The sequence below is a fragment of the Squalius cephalus genome, assembly GCF_949319135.1.
Source record: "Squalius cephalus genome assembly, chromosome: 24".
Taxonomy (NCBI): domain Eukaryota; kingdom Metazoa; phylum Chordata; class Actinopteri; order Cypriniformes; family Leuciscidae; genus Squalius; species Squalius cephalus.
This window is the reverse complement of record NC_137145.1, coordinates 14,991,275-15,011,750: the sequence shown is the minus strand read 5'-3', so window position 1 is coordinate 15,011,750 and position 20,476 is coordinate 14,991,275. Positions and strand designations below refer to the sequence as shown.

At 35.8% G+C, this 20,476-nt stretch overlaps 1 protein-coding gene across 1 annotated transcript; it reads left to right on the top strand.

The window, feature by feature from the left end:
* The first annotated feature begins 13,142 nt into the window (after positions 1–13,142).
* Positions 13,143–20,269, top strand: ufm1 (ubiquitin-fold modifier 1). Its single transcript, XM_079862116.1, has 6 exons — positions 13,143–13,414; positions 13,520–13,576; positions 16,107–16,164; positions 17,401–17,440; positions 18,531–18,563; positions 19,602–20,269. Coding segments are annotated over exons 1-6 (273 nt in total). The 5' UTR covers positions 13,143–13,412; the 3' UTR covers positions 19,685–20,269.
* The last annotated feature ends 207 nt before the right edge of the window (positions 20,270–20,476 follow it).

Here is a 20,476-nt window from a genome sequence, read left to right as displayed (position 1 = left end):
TCACAGTGACCAAGTAAATTTGATTAGCATTGGGTCCCTTTTGTAGCTTAGCCTTTCAGACTGGTACCAAAATTTGATGTTCTGTGAACACATATGGGTAACTTACATGCACCTTTAGTGAAGAGAGTGTAGGTGTTCAGCACAGTGCCAAATTAATTAGAGCAAAAATATGAATACCTTAATAAGGAACTGTTACACCGAACTTCCAATGAAATCATTTTTAAATTGACTGATTTAATGGAATAGTTCACCAAAAGTAAAAAAAAGTCTGACCATTTACTCAGCCTCAAATTGTTCCAAAACTGTATGAATATCTTCTTCTTCTTTTTTTGTTTAGCAGAAGACAGAAACTCATACAGGTTTGGAATTTTCATTTTCAATGTCAGAATTTTCATTTTTGGGTGAACTATCCCTTTAAGTGCAGGCTAATTTTCCACAGTTGTAGTTCATTTTGACTGAGGTCTAAAGCAGAGAACGTCGTTCAAATGGCACTTAAAATATGTGGCAGAACAAATACAATAAAAGATTAATAATAGCAGGCAATTAAACCTTGTGAAATTATTGCATATGCTCTTTGTTTTAGAATATGAAATTGAAGCATAATGCTGACCTTTTCTGCATTTTATTTTTTATTTCTTTTGATGTAAGCACTTCAATTGACACCTGACAGGTGTTTAAGGCTAATGACACACAGTTCTATTCTTTTCAACGGGGATGTGGCAGATGTTTGCACTTCTAAACACCGTAAATGGAGAGAATTGCCAGTCCACAAAAGAGGCCCATTTTTCCACATGACTGGCACTATTGCTGCATTCATACAATGTCGTAATTACCATAGTCTCGAGATGACAACACATGACATTCTATTCGGGGCTGTTCAAGTCCTCGGACTGGGAATTATGCATTTCTATGGCAACACTATCAATACCTAATTTAATCTACAGCGCTCAGGTGATACAAGTAGGAGCTCTCTGAAAATTCTCATCTTATAAGCTGTAACAACGGACTCTACGGGGACGTGAAAGCTTTTTACAAGTTGAAATCTTGTAAAAATAAAGTTCTGTCTTGAAACTCTAGATGGCACAGGCTGATAGGTCCTTAACTCAATCTGCTTGCACATCATTCTCTATAAGGCACAGCTGATCAGTAGCCAATGTTAAAGTCAATGTTAGCCACTGCTGAAACCTTCAAATACTTGGTCAGCATGTACTGTAGCAGTTGCAGCACGCTTTCAGAAATCCTCCACCTTCCCCAGCTCCACCTGTATAGATCTGCTATGGATAATTCATGTATGCTATATTGTACAGCAGCAGCATAGCATGTCTTATTTGCTCACAGCAGTATGAGGTAAAAGAGTAGCAAAACTCGAGAGCGCATAGATGTGAATTTGAGAACTTGTACAATAAATATTCGTACTTGTACGAGAACATTTAAACTAAAAATCTGAAGCTGAATGATAAAAATCTGAAGCTGAATGTTGAAATTTGCACTCGCAGACAATAGTCACAAACCTGTATTCTGAATTTTGAGCTGCAGACAAGTAGTCACAAATGTGTAAAATGCCATTCACAGAAATACAATGACAGACAAAAACTTGTAATATATATTTGCATTTATTCTTACATTCACATTCGCAGCACAACCTCAATTAGGCACTTGCAACTTCTCAAATCTGTCACTGCAAATACAAATTTCGTGCCTCGACATTTGCTACTCTTTTCGTGATATATTACGTGCAAAACCAACTTGTGCACTTGAAACTCAGTGGCGGTGAGAGAGAAGGGGGGCGGGAGCGGGGGTGTTCAAAGGAGCCGTTTTATTGGTTGGCGCATAGCCAATGAAATGGGACTTCTATTGTCCTCGGGACGCTCTGAAACGCTAACATATGGCTTAAAGGGATAGTTCACTTTGAAATTAAATTTTGGTATGTTTTAGCTTACCTCAAGGGCATCCAAGATGTAGGTGTCTTTTTTTCCGCAGTAGTTTCAATTTTGATATTTTGATATTTTTTTGGTTATTTTTTCAAACCGTTCTTGTCTGACAGTCATATCATGCAGGTCTATGGTCACGGTCTCAAAGAGCATGCACAGAGTCCAAATGAAAACGAGCGGTTTGTGTGAGAAAACGAACAGTATTTATATAGTTTTTACCTCTTATAAAACAACCACGTCCAAATGATCTGAGGGCGCGGGAGCGGGCGCGGGCGCTTCCTGCTGTGTGACGTGTACGCAGACTGGTGCATAGATATATATACACTAGATGTCGCATTAAAGACATTCGTTCCAATGAACTGCCGTAGCCAAGGCGACCTCTAGTGTATATATCTATGCACCAGTCTGCGCACACGTCACACAGCAGGAAGAGCCCGCGCCCTCAGATCACTTGGACGTGGTTGTTTTATAAGAGGTAAAAACGATATAAATACTGTTCGTTTTCTCACACAAACCGCTCGTTTCGTGTCTTAGGCCATCAATGTGTACTTACGATGGGGAATTGTTTAATTTGGACGATGGGGAATTGTTTTCATTTGGACTCTGTGCATGCTCTTTGAGACCGTGACCACAGACCTGCATTAAATGACTGACAGACAAGAACGGTTTGACCTAAAAATATCAAAATTGAAACTACTGTGGAAAAAAAGACACCTACATCTTGGATGCCCTTCAGGTAAGCTAAAACATAACAAAATTTAATTTCAAAGTGAACTATCCCTTTAATGCATTAGACTGATATTAAAAGAAATTAATTATCTATCTATAAATTACAGAAACGTCTGTCTGTCTGTCTGTCTGTCTGTGTGTGTGTGTGTGTGTGTGTGTCTGTTCCTCGCATATCTCTCGAACCGTTAGTCCGATTGATTTCAAACTCGACAGGTGTCTCGCCACGGGCACGAGTAAGTGCAGTGCCAAGTTTGACGTTGTTTGGATGAGAAATGCAAAAGATATCGTTAAATATATCATTTTTAAATGGTTGTGGTTTAAAAATAAACATTCTGACATAAACACTCAGTCAGCTACACTGTTTACTTCTGAATATTATAGTTTGGTTCCAGAACGTGATAAATCCATCTATTATATCTATAAATTACAGAAACGTCTGTCTGTCTGTGTGTTATTCGCATATCTCTCGAATGTGAGATAACCACTAAATGTGTGAAAACCGCTATTTTCTGTTTCAAACTTTCACATAGCATCTTCTTTAGGTTATAATAACTTAAAAAATTCAAATCCAGACTTTGATTTTCAAAGATTTATTATAAAAACGGATAATTTTTTCCCAAAAATGCAATAAATTCATGACTTTTTTTTTCCAAAATGCAATTAATCCATTCAATCAATATAAAGTTATTTTTGATCATATTGCCATCGCAAGAAATATCTCCTTAACTTTTTTGACGGCGATCAGCTCACAAAAACTGATTTTGCACGGGCATTTTGCACTGCTCCCTGAATCGAGGCACTTATTCATTTGTGGATGTTAACTGAATCTGTAAGTCAGCTATGCTGTTTAATTCTGAATATTATATTTCATTCTGGTGCGCTAAACGTTATCGCTACTGTGTAATAGTAGCCTATGCTATTCATCAACTAAACATATCCTATTCAATGCGTTCACAGTCTCTTTCACGGGCATCATTTGTAGTGGCCTATTCACAAACTGTTTGCTCAAGCATAGCTTTTTCTCAGAGTTCACTGTGTGCTTTCTACCATGCAGAAATAAAAATGTCACTGAACTTTTGCTGTGTAATTGTAACAATGAGCACTCAAACACACCAAACCAACAATTACTAAAAACACACACAAAAACTGATTTTGCACGGGCATTTTTTGCACTAGTATTATCAAACTCAGTAAACACCATACTAATAATGCATGCTACAGAAAAGCAGATGCTAGTCAACAGCTGAATGACTAATCAAATGAGTAACCATAGTAAATAATAACGAACTCAGGCAGAAAGGAAAACAGAAATGACAGAAAATTCATAACTGAACATAACTGTGACAATAATAGACACTAGATTGCTTGTTTGCCTATTTTTGTTCAGTCAAAGCTGATTTAATCAAGGCGATCCATAAACACGGGTTATTCCCTAATTGACTAAGTGAATGATTCACTGATTCATTTATGTTCATTTGTTTCGTTTCTGAACTATTCAGTTGGCTGAATCAGTCGATTACTCATTCACTAAATATAATCACTTACACCTACTGGCATAATAACCTGCAGAAAGAGACTCTGAAAAAGTATTCTTTCTAAACTTTTCTAAACTGTTCAAATGGATAATTTTTTTCTGTACAAAAGTACGTAATTTGCAATTAATTGTCTCTCCTCCGGGCTCAACTGAAACATTTAACCTTTTGAAATGACTAATTCACCTTTCAAACACAGCCAAAATACATCCGACTACTCAACAGTAGAACCTGAATGAACAAAGAATTGCGCAGTCAGAAAAAAAGCTGATCAGTTAGATTTGAAAAAAGACAAAATGTTGGTTTTGACATGCAGGTCAAAATTTTCTATCATTCAATTTCCAGTTTTAATGTACTGTTATTTAAGCTTTACAATTGAAACTGAATATAATTACACTGCAGACATGCACTGTATTATGTTTTTATATCAAGGACATTCAAGAAACTTTGTGCACAAGAGCAAGTAGAGATATTTAGGAGCACATATCCCTGAAGGCAGAGCTCGGCCTCCTTAATGCTCGTCTGTTCCACTGCACTGAGGATGCCACACTCCTTTACCCTTATCAAGAGCCAGCAGATGTTCTAAACCTGTCCAAATCCTCTCTTCCCCCAGAAAACAGCACAATTCTGCCTAAAATAGCCTCCAGATTCTGCTGTCAAGCCCCAAGGAACCACAAACTGACTGTGTAATTTATAGCACAGGTGAGGTTTCTCACTCGAGAAGACAATGCAAGGGGAAGTGGGTTTTATAAGTCTAATGGTTGCCTATGAAAATCTTACAGTGAATGCAAAGACAATATCTATATGAAATCACAGTACAGAAGGACCTAACATGTAGGTGTGAAAGGTTTTATTTTTAGAAACGAAGCAAACAAAGATTCCTCATCCTCCAAAAATATGACTCATTTTAAATCAGAAATTGCAAATTTCACTGTTTGGATCTCTCACATTTTTGTTCACTTGATGAAATCAATCGAATCACTAGCAAAAAAAGCATTACATTTGTTTAAAGATACAAAAAACCTGAACGGTCCCAACTTCAGTCACAGTGACTTCTCTATATTTGTACTGTAAGGTTGCATTGCTCTTGTAATATCGATACAGGTTGCTTCTGGTCTTTTGCTTTAGATTGTACAGCTCAGGTTTCAGGACCATGGACAGAGACACAGTGAGCCTTTGAAACCACGACTGTTTCAATTCTGCTAAATATATCCTCTCATTATAAATAAACTAGTTCTGATCCTCTGACAAGCTTGGTCAGAAGAAGGTGTTACCATTTCACACATTAAATCAAGCCTGTCTTAACACAAAAAAATAAAATAAAATACAATGGATCTTACACATAAAGACATGGATTTCCTTTGGAGCCAGAAGATATAAGGCAGGAATTCTTAAACAATAAACACTGACCTCATTTATTTTGTTCTTGCATGTTCCTGGTCTTCATCAATGCATGTAACACCCAAGGAATGCTTGTCTTTCTAAGCTTTAATCAAAATAGAATGTAATTTATAATATTTCATTATTGTTGAATATCTTTTGTCACTCTGAAATACGTCACAGTACACAAGTAGCCTAATAATGCTTATCATATTTTATTATATACTATACTTATACAAGCCAGTGCAAATCTATTATTTTTTTAAAACACATTATTCCATCATATTTTGTAAACGAATCAATATTTTATACACTATCTTGGTAACACTTTACTGGTGCACTAATAATAATTTATTCATACTTAATAATGCACAGATTATTATGAGTTTGTCTGGTCATCACCTGCACACTCTTCTGCACCACTCCTGTCTACTATCATGCTCATCAACTCCTGGCTCATAAAAGCCAGCCCCACACACACAGGGGTTGTCTGGTCTCGTCCTTGCTAACTTGGTCTGCTTCTATTGCTAATCGCTACTTACCTTCATCTACCATCTTATCATCTGTTCAGCTCCTACAAAGATGAGAGACATTATTATCATCATCTTCAGCGATCATCAAGGTGTGTGTGGAGCAACTTACCTGTTTGGACCGTTTCATTCCTCATCCACTCTGGTTGTTGTGATTTGCTACATTTGCCACCTCATTTCACCCTGTTGTTATAAGAAATTGTTTCATCATTGTAGTCCCCATTCTCCTGAGTCTGTATTACGTGACAAGTTAATGTATGACGCATGAAGAAACAAACTATTCGTTAATGATTACTGCATCAGCAACTAATGAAGAGTATCTCTGATTAATTAATGTATTCATTAAATGTGTCATCATGTATTAATTCCTTAACAACATGTATTAACTATGTGTTACCACAATGGACTGACGATATGTATTTCAACTTCCAGTTGTCTGCTTTAAGTAATCATTAGCAAATGATTGGCAAAGATAACATTACACTGTAAAAACGTGCAATCTACAGTAATTTACTGTATACAAGTTCACAGTAGAATACTGTAGATTTAGTCAAAAATTGCGGTAATGAAAAGTACTGTGAGAGTCACAGTAGCCATGTCCATGTCCTGTTGAAAATCACAGTAACCAACAATGTGCTGCAGACAATCACAGTAACCTATTATGTATATAGGGAAGGAAAACACATTGGCAGCTGGGTTGCCAGCCCAGCCTGGTCTCATTGTTAATACGTAGTATTAATACGTTATTTTCAAAGATAGAAAACGTACTTTTTGTACGTTTGGATAGATGCTGAAACGTATGATATGGACGTATCTGCAACAATTAAACGTACCATTATTACGTTTTTACAGCTACAATACGTTAAATATTTACGAATCTTTCATATCATAAAGATATCTGTATAATTTACCTTTTACCGTTTTTTAGATAAATGGAAGATCCCTTAACCCTACTCCCAACCTAAACATACCCATTTTATACAGAATATAAAAAGGATAAAACGTACAGAGATGTGTAGGGAAATGGCAATTTTATTAACAATAAAGCATTAAAAGATATTTTGAGCAGCTAATCCTACTCCTAAACATACCCATAACCATTTCTTAAAACTACATAGGCTACATTATGAAGAAAAACAACATACGAGTAAGTAATCACAATAATTTATTTATTGCGAAAATGTCAAAACCGGTACCAAAAGTCGTTCATATGACGATGTGTTGCAGTCGCAGTCCTCTCTGTCAGTATATAATAGTTTTGAATGAGGTACAGACAGAGCAGAATTTAAATTGATCCATGAAAATGTTAATCCGGCTTCGCTTGCTCTGTGTGAACTGTGAAGGCGCGCGCGCTTCTCCATTTCAAATGTCGTTTACCGACTGAAACACGGCATGTCGCAATCTGTGACGAACAGGCGAGAGCCAATGAGCGTTTGATATCACTGCCGTAAAACATGTCGTAACGCTTTTTGAGGGCGCAATTTTTGAATTTGAATTCATCACGAGCGCGGGATTTGACATTACGGTCGCTGCTGAGAATGGAGATGAAGATCGCTGGATAAAGGGCTGAATTTGGATCTCTTTCTTGCAAACGTATGGATTCTAAAGATTTGGATTATATCAAGCTAATAAAATGTATGTCTTTTGTGAATTTATGTTGGGTTTTGGTGTGGTTCTATTGGAGAAAACGCATTTTGTGTCTCACTGTAAATAAACTAAATATTACAAAATGGTTAAACGATTAAAGAAGGTATTTTAAAGTTTTTAAAGTGTTGTCTTGTTTAACACCATGTAGGCTAATCCTCCGAAACGAGTTTGCAGCAGAAGGCACGAACAGAGCGAAATGTTATTATTTCTTGAGTAAACTTCATTTAATAAATGCGACTGAAAACGTAATTGATGAGACAATTGAATACAATAGAGTCAAAACATGAATGCCACGATTTTAATATGCATATAGGAATACGTACAAATTTGTACGTCGGTAGAGTTGTTCATACGTAAATAATTTACGTTTTTGTGCTGTAAATACGTAAATATTTTACATTTTAGTGCTGTAAATACGTCAGTATTATACGTTTCTGTGTGTATAAAACGTAAGTAAATGTACGTATGATACTATGATAGAACTACACTTTACGTAAAAATACACACGTATTCTCATGAGATCACGTTGGCCAGCAAAATACTCATACTGTCTATGCAAATACTCCATTTAAATTGACCTCACTGTAATTCAATTATATTTTCACTCTGCATAGAGAATACAGGAAGCAAATGTATTTAATAAAACTTCAAAAGTCAAATCACCAGAAGTCAGATATTTAGTTGTTTTCAACACACCTAGCAATTGTGAAGAATTAATAATGAAGCTTGTTATAATGATGATTTGTTTAACTGTGACTGTAGATAAATGGATATTCACATTCATATTCAAATCATGCAATATGCATTAGTTTTATTTATTTGGGCTGAAACAATATAACTAAACAGTACTTAAACATTAAGAACCAGCTGGTGCCAATAGCCTAAGGTTAGTATACTCCAGTGATCCTAGTTCGATTCCTGTCCTGCCTCGAGGTCCTTTTCTGATCCCTTTCCCCTCTCTCCACCCCACACTTTCCTGTCAATTGCTACACTGTTCTGCAAAAAAAAATATTATTTTTTTCATGCAAAAAAATTACATGGTTGCTACTATAAATAAAAACAGAGAAAATATGGTAATTTCTTCTAAGGTGAGTTACTTGACAATTGCTACCAGTTAATTACTGTGAAATTCACAGTCCGTTTCTTACAGTGTATATTAAGACTTTACTTGTTGAGGCACATGACTATTAACTCATTAAGTAATATGTCATTATGGTTATGGTTATGGTTGACATCCCCATACTGTAAAGTTTGAGATCTGACAGTTGCACAGTCAATAATGCCAGATAATGTGTTTAAAGATGGGTAAGTTGGGCTAATAATAATATTGGTCTATTATCCTCATAAACCATATTTAGATGTTACATTTTTCTTCTTCAAATTTTTTTTTTTTTATAAAAAAGTATGCGTTTGAACGTATATCTGAACGACTCCAGCTCTTGACATGCAAATGATCCTTTGTTAAAGATCCATTGTTTAAAGTGTTCAGCACTCCTGCCTTCCGCCTTCAGTTGTCACAGCTGAATTATTAGTTAGATTGTCTACACAAAAGCTCACCTGTCAGTAGAGCGATGTTTTTGGTGTCTCATTCCCAGATCACCCCATGAACCGAACAGCTGCTTGTCGCCACAAATGACCCACTACAGGCTTCAACACACAACATGATTAGGATAAATTTAGAAGACAGAGTCAGGAAATTCCTTCAGGGGATGTTTGTCAAAGAAAGAAACAGACTTTTGTTCAAAGATCTTTCTGTATACATGTCTGTAATATTAATTACTCAAGGTTTAGTAGGCTATCTACTGTAGCTATTTGTCATTTTAAAGGTGTCATGGCTCCCGTCTCTGGGCGCGATTTGCCAAGATATGATAAATTCGTAGTGGTCTCAATAGCTCACATTTGATACAAAACTTTATCCAGTGCAATAACGACGCAAAACGTTATTCTCTGGTTGGTATTCAGCAGATCAACTTTTCCAATCTATGTGGTTTCAATAAGCCTGTGATGAAAGCGTAATGGACTCCTGCAAAACTGTCAGCGTCTAGTGAATTTGTGTTTCGAGTCACACTGAGAAGTCTGTTTTCTTCAACACCCACATGTCCCTCTAGGCAAGCTGCTGGCAGTGTGCCCTATGGTGCCAACAAGCAGGCTTTGCTTTATGAGGATGACTCATGAGACTCAAGTTAGCTTACAGCCTTCTGTAAATCCAGCAGCCGCCAGCGCTGTATAAGCTTCACTCCAGCCAAACAATAGACCTTTGGGCCAAACAGATTATGGAAAATGTGTATTTAAAATATGATTAATTAAGTATTCCAACACCAGTCCACCCCCGATTCCTAATTGGGCCTAAGTGGCAGTTTGGAAAAAATTGTGATTTTAAAGGTGCTCTAAGCGATGTCATGCGTTTTTTAGGCCGAAACATTTTTTTGTCACATACAGCAAACATCTTCTCACTATCCACTAACTGCCTGTCCCCTGAACACACTGTAAAAAAACGCGGTCTCTGTAGACCGCCCAGGCTCCAAAAACGGCAACAAAAACAAACTGGCCCAGCCTGGACCACGAAACATAACAAACAGTGTTCCAGCCAATAACCGAAAAGAAGGATTTGGGGGTGGGGGTTGGGGGGTTAGTGCGTGTGCACATGAAGGGGGGTGTGGGGAGTGGAGGAGAGAAAAGCATGAAGAGGGAAGTTAGCTAGAGGAGAGATGTCCTAGACAACGACTAACGTTAGAATTATATTCTCTTGAATTTTGATATGGCCGACACACGACCAAAGAGACGACGTCCCGATGAACAAATAGCAAAGAAGAGGGAAAAAGGAGAAGGAACGTGCAAAGTCCCGAATTTACATCGGAAAAGCACGGAAGGGAGGGGGAGGGGACGGGATGAGGAGGAGGGAGGGTCGAGCTAGCCTCCGTTCTGTTTGACAATACTTCGAACGTCAACAAGAAGAGACGTCACCCAACATCGCTTAGACTATTTCCATCAATGTTGCTAGACTGATCCTGGTTATTCAGCCTAAGTTGAAGAAGCTCATTCCCAGCAAGTATGCTCTACGAACATTGTGTTAATGTTCCCATTAGGTTATAAAAAAGTTATTTCTGAATGTTATCTGAATGTTCAAATGTCCATTTTTTTATGTTTTAAAAACATATTTTTTTATTGTTATGTAAATGTTAAGAGAACATTCCATTTTGCAGAAATGATGGGAACGTTACTCTTGAATGTTCTCTGAATGTTCTGAAACTAGTAAAAATGTTAGATGAACATTTAATGTATAAAATGCTTTTATGCTAATGCTTTGAGAGCATTAGTAAAGGCCAGATAAAGAACGAACGTTCTATTAACGTTACTGGAAAAGAACGTTTGTGCATAACATGAGTTTGAGAGAACTTGCCAGAATAATAGGGAAGTTCTAACAACGTTCCCTGTTAGCTGGGTTGTTATCTGCATTGGTGATTCATAAAAATGTACGGTTCAACTTTATTTTAAGGTGTCCTTGTTACAGTTTAATAAGGCTTTACATTACTGAGTAATATTAATTAGCCTATGTAAGAAATTGTAGTCTGTCTCGACCCAGATTCACTCCAAAATATATTTTAGAATGAGCTCATCCCCAAAATGGCTTAATTATCATAGAGATGAAGGAAGTCAAGTTATTGTTTCTTCACCATTTGGGTTGATCACATCCTGAACAAATGATCAATTGTAGAATGGGAATGGGTGTGGGACACAGATAACCATCTCAGACAATTGGGTGTCACAACTTAATTAACATACAGACCACAGCTGTTGCAACCTGGTAAACTGTAACAGGATAAAAGGTTTAAGATTTGGATGTTCTGGGTTCATTCTGACGCCGGTGAACCCAAGGTGCTTCATGTATCTTGCCATTGCTGTGCTGTAAAAAAATTCCTTTTTGAGATCTTCAGCGTCCACATAATTTTTCCTTACACCTACTACATGTATTTACTACAGGTTTAGGGTTAGGTTTAGGGTTAGGGTTAGGTTTAGGTTTGGTTTAGCGTTAGTTACATGTAATTATGCATAATGTATAGTAATTACTAAACTACATGTAACATGTTTGACAAGGACACTGTAAAATAAAGTGTTACTAAATTTACTTACTGAACTTCTTTAAAAATACAGGTTTTTGTATTTAAAAAAAGTAAATACAAGACCTTCTTCTTTCTTACAGTAACTCTTTTTATACGTGTTGTTAAGTCAAAGTCTTTAAACGGCAAGGCACAATGATGATATATAGGCCTTATACACACTGTAAAAAGTGAATAGTTGGATCAACTTAAAAAAATTACTTCAATTGGTAACACCTAAATAAATTAAGTTTTCTCAACTTAAATTATCATGTTTTATCATGAAAAACGTGATAATTTAAGTTGAGAAAACTTAATTTCTTTAGGTGTTACCAATTGAAGTATCATTTTAAGTTGATCCAACTGTTCACTTTTTACAGTGAGCTAATTCATTTTAATTTTGGCTCCAAAAAATATTCCACAACTTTAAAGCACAAGTTAGAGATTTAACTTCCAGTGGTTTTGCCATTTCTAACTAAAATAAATTAGAATGACAAGCAGTTTTAAACACATCAATATTCATAATTGGGATTTTAGCCTGTCCCTTAAAATTAACAATTATTTGACCCTATTTTGTTCCTTGTTTGTGGGAATCATTTAATTTAATATTTAAAGAATTCAAGACTCTTTGGTGACAACTGACACCTAGAGTGCCCTCCATGCTGATGTCAACCCAACTTTAATTTCCAACCAAAATCCAACGTCTGTCCGACGTCGGATATTGACGTCAGTCTGACATTGGGTTCTGAAGTCAATCCAACTTTCGGCACTGACACCTAGAGTACTTGTGAACCCAAATGTTATAGATAACCTGCTGCAAGTATGCAACATTAAACATTTTAGAACTAGTGAACACAACTGTTACAGGCATAATATAATAAACAACTGTTTCACTTCAAGATACAATATCATTTTGAACAAAGCATGCTGCAAAAAACAAAAAAACAAAAAAAAACCATTATATATATATATATATATATATATATATATATAAACTGAATTAAATCTAGACAATTGAAAATTGAAATGCAAACATGCCAAGGTTTTAGACTGATCTTGCAATAACATCTTTATAGCTAAATAACCTAAATAACCTCTATAGCTAAATAACCCTACATTTTTTTAACACAAAACTTTTCACAAAAATATGTTTGTTAGGTTTAAAATTATAAACTGATTTCATATCCATTAGGCTACTTGATATTTACACCAGCTTGATGAAGGCAATTCACCACTATTGCCTTTTATTCACGTCTTAAAGTGTAGGTGCATTAACAACACACTTTACGGTAATACCCACTTCGAGTCAGCTTGCAACTTGCCTGACTGAAATGCACAAGCTGCAACCGTTTCTGTTTTATCTGCTCTTGTTTTTTTCTGTTTCATTTCTCTAAATTACCTGAATATGATCCAATTCGATTAAATGTAACACTAGTCGATTGAAAAAGGGCAACTTGAGAGAAACGGAAAAGAGAGGGCCATCGAACAGATGACGTGTTACAGCGGGTCCTTGCATCTTCCGGGTCGGTGTAAACAGTGTGCGGTCTTCTCATACAAATCAGTAAAATGTAAGTAGTAAAGCCATAATATCATATAACACCACTTTATTTTAGTTATACTGTGTATTTCATCTTTAAATAAACTCCTTGAATATGTGTCTGTGTCTGCATTAGGTCGAAAGTAACGTTTAAAATCACGCTGACGTCGGACCCTCGGTTACCATATAAAGTGTGAGTGACACATCATTCAACACATGACACACACCATCAACATTACTATTCCTTTTTTAATTGTTTCATTAGCGCTGATTTGCTTGATTTTATTGATTCTAATGGGAGTATATTATTATGTTCCGCAGATCTGCTGTTTGAGTTTTTAAATCTTGATTGCTTAATTCTATAATATATGAATTTATTCATTCATTCATTTCTTCGTTAAATAAGTAATTCATAAAATAATGGCCCAGCTGGTCTCTTTATATATTCGAAAAATTAGTTATATTGTTAATGAATAATAATTAGCTTTAGCACAACTATCAACTGAGGAATGTAAGACAGTCCTTTAAGGCTAAATAAAATAGGTATAACCCGTTGATTAATCAGTTTTTTTTTCTGGTTCATCAGTACATTAAGAGACAGTTGTTTTTATTACAAGTTGTCTGAAATGTTATTATTAAATGAGCACATGAGACACTAATTTGCATGCTTTTTCAGAACATAAATCAAAACATTGGATACAGCCAGGTTCAAAATTATTTCATTTTGTTGATATATTAAAGTTAAAGGTTTTTGTATAATATTCCCACTCCATAAATCAGAAAAATATGACCATATTTTTAGGGGGGACAATAAATAAATAAATCAAGTGAAGAATATATGTATATAAACCTCTTTGTAAAAACGTCAGAATATAGATAGGAATACATTTGGTGAATGTAAATGGTAATAAAGTGTAGATATATGGCTCAAAACGATGTATTGTAATTCAAATCTGCAGATGCAAATAGTTAATGTGTAATAAAATAAAGTCTTAAATGTGTGTTTTAGATATTTTCTTTCCACTAGTCTGTAAGAAGACGTGTTATGGAAGCAAAATAGTCCAAAACCTCAAAATTGATCAGTGTCTTGCCTTATGACAAGCTGTTCTTAGTCTGTTTGCAATATTGATTGCAATCAATGCAAGAGCGTTATGGTGATAATAATCTATAAATGTCGCACTGTGTCTGATTGGTTGGCAGACACATTGACACTTGTGAGAGTGGTCTATTAAGTGCCATTCAATTTCAAACGGACTGATTTACCAGCTGAGCTCAGTCTTGAGCACCTGCAGTGCTGATGCACCGGCCAATTTAGATGATGTTTTATATGCAATGCTTTGAAAATATTATTGATCTCCTCGAGTGACAAGCGACCAGACATGAGCTGGTGAAGATGACCAGAGAATAATTTGTTTTAAAACCAAATTAGACAGTAATTTGTGTAATACAGTGCTGGTCAGAATTATTTGCCCCCTTGGTAAATATGATCAAGAAGGCTGTAAAAAATAAATCTGCATTGTTTATCCTTTTGATATATATATATATATTTTTTTTTTAAAATGCAAAAATAAAAAAAATTATTGAAGTAAAATAATTGAAAGTGGGGATCACCATTATGAAATAAATGTTTTTCTCCAAAACACATTGGGGAACAATTATTTGCCCCCTTTTATTAAATACTTTTTGCAACCTCCTTTTTCCAAGATAACAGATAACAGAGTTTTCTCCTATAATGCCTGATGAGAACACCTGACGAGATCAGAGAACATTCCTCCATACCGAATCTCTCCAGATCCTTCAGATCCCCAGATCCATGTTGGCGCTTCTTCTCTTCAGTTCAGTCCACTCATTTTCTATAGGGTTCAGGTTTGGGGACTGGGATGGCCATTGCAGATGCTTGGTTTTGTGCTCAGTGACCCATTTTTGTTTGTTTTTGGATCACTGTCCTGTTGGAAGATCCAAACACGGCCCATTATAAGATTTCTAGCACAGGCTGTCAGGTTTTGATTTTTTTATCTGTTGGTATTTGATCGAATCCATGATATCATGTATCTGAACAAGATGTCCAGGACCTCTGGCAGAAAATTAGGCCCACAGCATTAAAGATACAGCAGAGTATTTCATTTTACACATGGGGTACTTTTTTATCCTTGTGTGAACCAAACCCATCTTAAGTGTTTGCTGCCAAAAAGCTCTTTTTTTTTTGTTCTTTTTTTTTCATTATTCTGAAGAGAAGCAGCGCTAACATGGATTGGGAATCTGAAGGATCTGGAGAGATTCTGTATGGAGGAATGGTCTCTGATCTCTTGTCAGGTGTTCTCCAAACTCATCAGGCATTATAGGAGAAAACTCAGAGCTGTTATCTTGGAAAAAGGACGTTGCAAAAATTATTTAATAAAAGGGGGCAAATAATTGTTTTGGAGAAAAACATTTATTTCATAATGTGTTTCCACCCCACCCCACTTCCAATTCTTTTACTTGAATGAAATAGATTTTTGCAAATTTTGTAAATAAAAATATAAAAAGGATTAACAATGCAGATTAATTTTTTACAGCCATCTTTGATAATATTTACCAAAGGGGCAAATAATTCTGACCAGCACTGTATGCTACTGTTGTGCATCATTTCTGGACAACACATTCTTTATGTAGCATTTTCTTTAAGGGTAGTTTTTTTTTTCTTCATTGTTACACAAAGATTCATCTGCATAATTGTATTTCAGATTAAGTGTACCCGAGAGCACGCCGTTCACTGCAGTTTTAAAATTTGCAGCAGAAGAGGTGAGTTGATTCATTGTCTGTAAAAAAAAAAAAGAAAGAAAAAAGTTCACAGTTCTATTGCAAAGTCATTTAAAACCATATTTTTGACAGATCTGCTGAGGTGTAGTATTATATCTTTGCCATAAAGTGCTTTTGTCTGACATTAGTTTCATATTTTATTTAAAACATGATAAAAATAGTCTGCATGATATTGACATTGATCTTCAACAATGGTTGTTTTTTTAAACTGCCTTTCTGCTCAATTCTGTGAAATCATTGATTAAAATGGTCTATATCCCATAGCATGGATCATGATGTGAACTTTAGCTCAATTATCTTCTATAGCTTTAATACTGTCTTTTTTAACCAAATGATGACTGATATTATAAAGTTATACTGTTTAAATAATAAAAAAAATAACATAAGAGATTGACCAATGTTGTTGTTTCCTAATATATTGTTTTTTTATTTATTTTTGCTCTTTATACCAGTATCAGTGCCATTAAAAAAATAACATTCCAGTTCCTCGATTTTTTTAAACTGGGCATAGGCATAGAAAGAGTATAGACCAACTATTTAAACTGGAAAAGTAAGGCCTTATCTTTTCAAGCTGATACAATAATAAATGAATAAAAACACAAATTATGGCTGGATACCAATATGTTCTCTGATATGCATCCTTCATGATTAGACTTAAATCCTTTGAAATTGGGTAAAAATGTGACAGATGACAGAACAACGCTGCAGATTAGCTTAGGTCATTGTTCCTTTTTGACATAATGAAATGCCAAATCTGACAACCTCATAATAGGAAGATGTAATGCATCAAGTGGAAGTCAGAAAGAATGATAAAGTGCCTTTTAAAAAACGCATGGCTTATTATCATTTTTTTTTTTCACCCTCTCACTAATTCTTAGTATTGTATACTCAGTATTGTAGAAATGATATCAGGACACCCAGAAAGTTTTTCATTGCTCTTTCAGAATGATTTTTTAAAACTTTCGTGGTTCTTTGTGACAGTGACAGTTTCTTCAAAGATCAAGCCGGAGAGCTCTTTCCACTCAAGTTTTGAAGGCTTCTGTTTTCTAGACTCTTTAAATCAGCATGCATTACAAACACACACTCAAGTTGAATTTTTCTTATCCCTGCCTGGCAGTGGGACTGTACCGTGCTGTTGTGTCAGACTGTCAGCAATTTGCATCAGCAAGTTGTTGATGGATGAACATAAAACTATTTTTTTTTCTCTTTTATTTAAAGTTTAAAGTGCCAGCAGCCACCAGTGCCATCATAACAAACGGTAAGTTGTTGATATTATTGCTATTGTCACTATCATAATGCTCATATTTGATCATATCTTTAAACCAGTGGTTCTCAAACTTTTTGACACCAAGGCCTCCCATTGTCCATAACAATATTCAAAAGCCCCCTAGCCCCAGTTTTGTCTTAAAAACTGTAGCTAATTTCTGTAAATAAATAAAAAGTCATTACAATAATTATAATTAAAATGAAAATAATAACAAAAAAAAAGTTGTGAGAGCTGAATGTTCTTCAGGGATCCCATTCTTTTGAACCAATGCATGTGCATGACTCTTCCAGTTATTTGTGATAAGGATCAGAATTCTTAAGACTATTTCTATTCAATAAAATATTTTAGATCTTGGAATAACTAGAAACATATATGTTCTCTATAAACATGCCCATGGCGATTTAATATTTTATTAATAATTTACATGACTTTTCCAGGAATAGAAATCACACTTTTAAAAATCTAGTTTTCCAAGACCATGGGAACAATACCAGAAGGAAATGACTGAGGTGCCCTTGTGCAACTGAATGGCTGCCCACTGCTCTGTGTGTGTGTGTGTGTGTGTGTGTGTGTGTGTGTGTGTGTGTGTGTGTGTGTGTGTGTGTGTGTGTGTGTGTGTGTGTGTGTGTGTGTGTGTGTGTGTGTGTTCACTACTCACTACTCCTAATGTGTGTGCACTAACTTGGATAGGATAAATGCAGAGGACAAATTCCGAGTATGGGTTACCATACTTGGCCTTCACGTCATGTCTTTAATGAATCAGACAAAAAGGCTGGTGAATTCTTCACTAAAACTCACTGAATTCTGCCAGAGCAGATTCAAAATGAACCATTGTGTGTACTTGTATAGCTGAAGTTGGAGACTCCTAATGCTGTGCCATGAGTAATTATTGATCAAATGCTAAACAGACCGAAGACATAACACGCCTGTCACAACGCAAGGCAGTTATTGTAAATGAGATGGTTTGAATTGGGATTGTTCAGCATTTCAGTGCTGTCTGATTCATTGATTGTTTTTAAGAATGATTGTTTTGTGTATGTATTCACATTGCTGATGTTCTTTGTGATTATGATTTGTGTAGATGGCATCGGAATCAACCCGGCGCAGACAGCAGGTCGGTGTCTCTACTTCACTCGATCAGGGCTGCCCTCTGCAGCAGTATCTGGCTGTAATAAATGTCATTTTGACAGCTGTAAATTATTTCAATATATCCAAATATCACACAGGGGTGGAAATGGTGATATTTCTGTTCTTTTTGCCTGTGCAAATGCATGTTTGTTTATTTTGTCTGTGCTTTAATCCACCTTCCATTTTTTTTTACTTCCTCTTCCCTGCATTTTCTCATCTTATGAAATGAGATGCCTCATCTCACTCTCACCATTTACATGCACGGCTGAGATTTTCCAGCCTATCCTTTATAATCAGCCGCATGCAAATGAATGGATCCTTCTGTTTACTCCTTCATATTGTTCATGTTTATCCGCCTGGGGACCTTTTGAGAGATCGAATGATTTCCTGACACTCCTTCAATAGACTCTGCATGTAAATTTCACATATTTCCTAATGAATATTGATGATGTGCTTGAATTATACAATTCCCCATTGTTGTGAGTTTATTCCCCTGACTAAATGTTTCTTTACAGATGTTTTCCATCCTGCATTACTTGTCATTTAAGTCTGAAGCCATCTGTCTCTAATCAATGGCATTCTGTCAATATTTTCTTCCATAAGTGCCATGCTCCATGTTAATCGCATGAAAATGGCCTGTTATTTTTCATACATGTCATGGGTTGAGCCCTAAGTGTCAAATGAGCTGTGATTCATTAGTTTTATAGTAGCGACATGTCTAGCCTGACCCTATGCAGCAGGTTTGTATTATGGAGACATGCATCTTTAGCTTGGATTGAAGTTATACAATCACATACTAAATATAGCCTGACACCTGAATAGATTTATTTTCATATGCTGAGCTATGCGAGTTTCTTATAGCCGAGGGAACTGAGCTAGTCTCAGTTTGTTGCTTTTATGCAACGTAAGAGGGCTTTTATATAATTTTATGAAGTTGTACTTAAAATTAACCAACATTTGATATGATTTTAGCTGTAAATGTGCCATATGCTGGTTGTAATATCATGGATGTCTGATTATACAGGAAATGTGTTCCTGAAACACGGCTCGGAGCTACGAATCATTCCCAGAGATCGGGTCGGAGGAGGTCGCCGACCCAGGATTTGACTATCTGGCGTTTTTCTGTCACAGACAATAAACATACCTGCGTATTTATTGTCCAGCCCTGAGGTGTCAACTCTCAGCTACTCTAACAGGCACTGCTATGGCTCCAAGTCTGTCAGAGGACCACTCAAATCTCACAGAGCTGCCATCATTTCCCCGTTTTCGAACATATAAACTCACTGGACATTATCGTTTTTGCCCCAGAATTTCAAACCACTAGGAATTTTGATCTTTCACAAAATCTTCCAGCTGTATAGTTTAAGATCACATACTTAATGTGTTTGTAATGCATATTTTTATAGTCAATTTAATGACTTAAATAGGTAATGTTTGTCAATTTAATCACTTTTTCTTTACATTTTATGGTCCCATAATGGTTGTTTTGAGCTCTGCATTGTTATTATAGGCAGATAATGACAATGTCAGTGTGATGAAAGTCCATCAGTTGTGTAGCTCAGTAACTATACAAACTATGTATGGTTAAAGAAGCTCTAAATATGATAATAAATTGAGCAATTCACAATATACTTACCATGTAAAAAATAACTCCCCATAGTTATCAAAAATCGCAATGTTACATAAACCAAATTGATGTCAAAGCTGCTTTTTGTTGTTTTCTTGGTCACTCAGTTCAGCGGCTGTGCCTTTTCATTAAGGCTTAAAATCGTGACTTACTGCAAGAGCTGAATAGTACATCAGGCTAATGAATGACAGGCCTCTACCTTTGCTTATGCACCCTCCACTTACATTACTGCCATGCGTAGGAGAAGAGTCTGACTATTCAGTGTCATAATG

Bases quoted from the DNA above. Each gene is read 5' to 3' on its own strand.
- ufm1 (XM_079862116.1), top strand. The intron at 13,577-16,106 runs GTGAGTGACACA...ATTGTATTTCAG, and splicing joins CCTCGGTTACCATATAAAGT to ATTAAGTGTACCCGAGAGCA. The intron at 16,165-17,400 runs GTGAGTTGATTC...TTTTATTTAAAG, and splicing joins TAAAATTTGCAGCAGAAGAG to TTTAAAGTGCCAGCAGCCAC.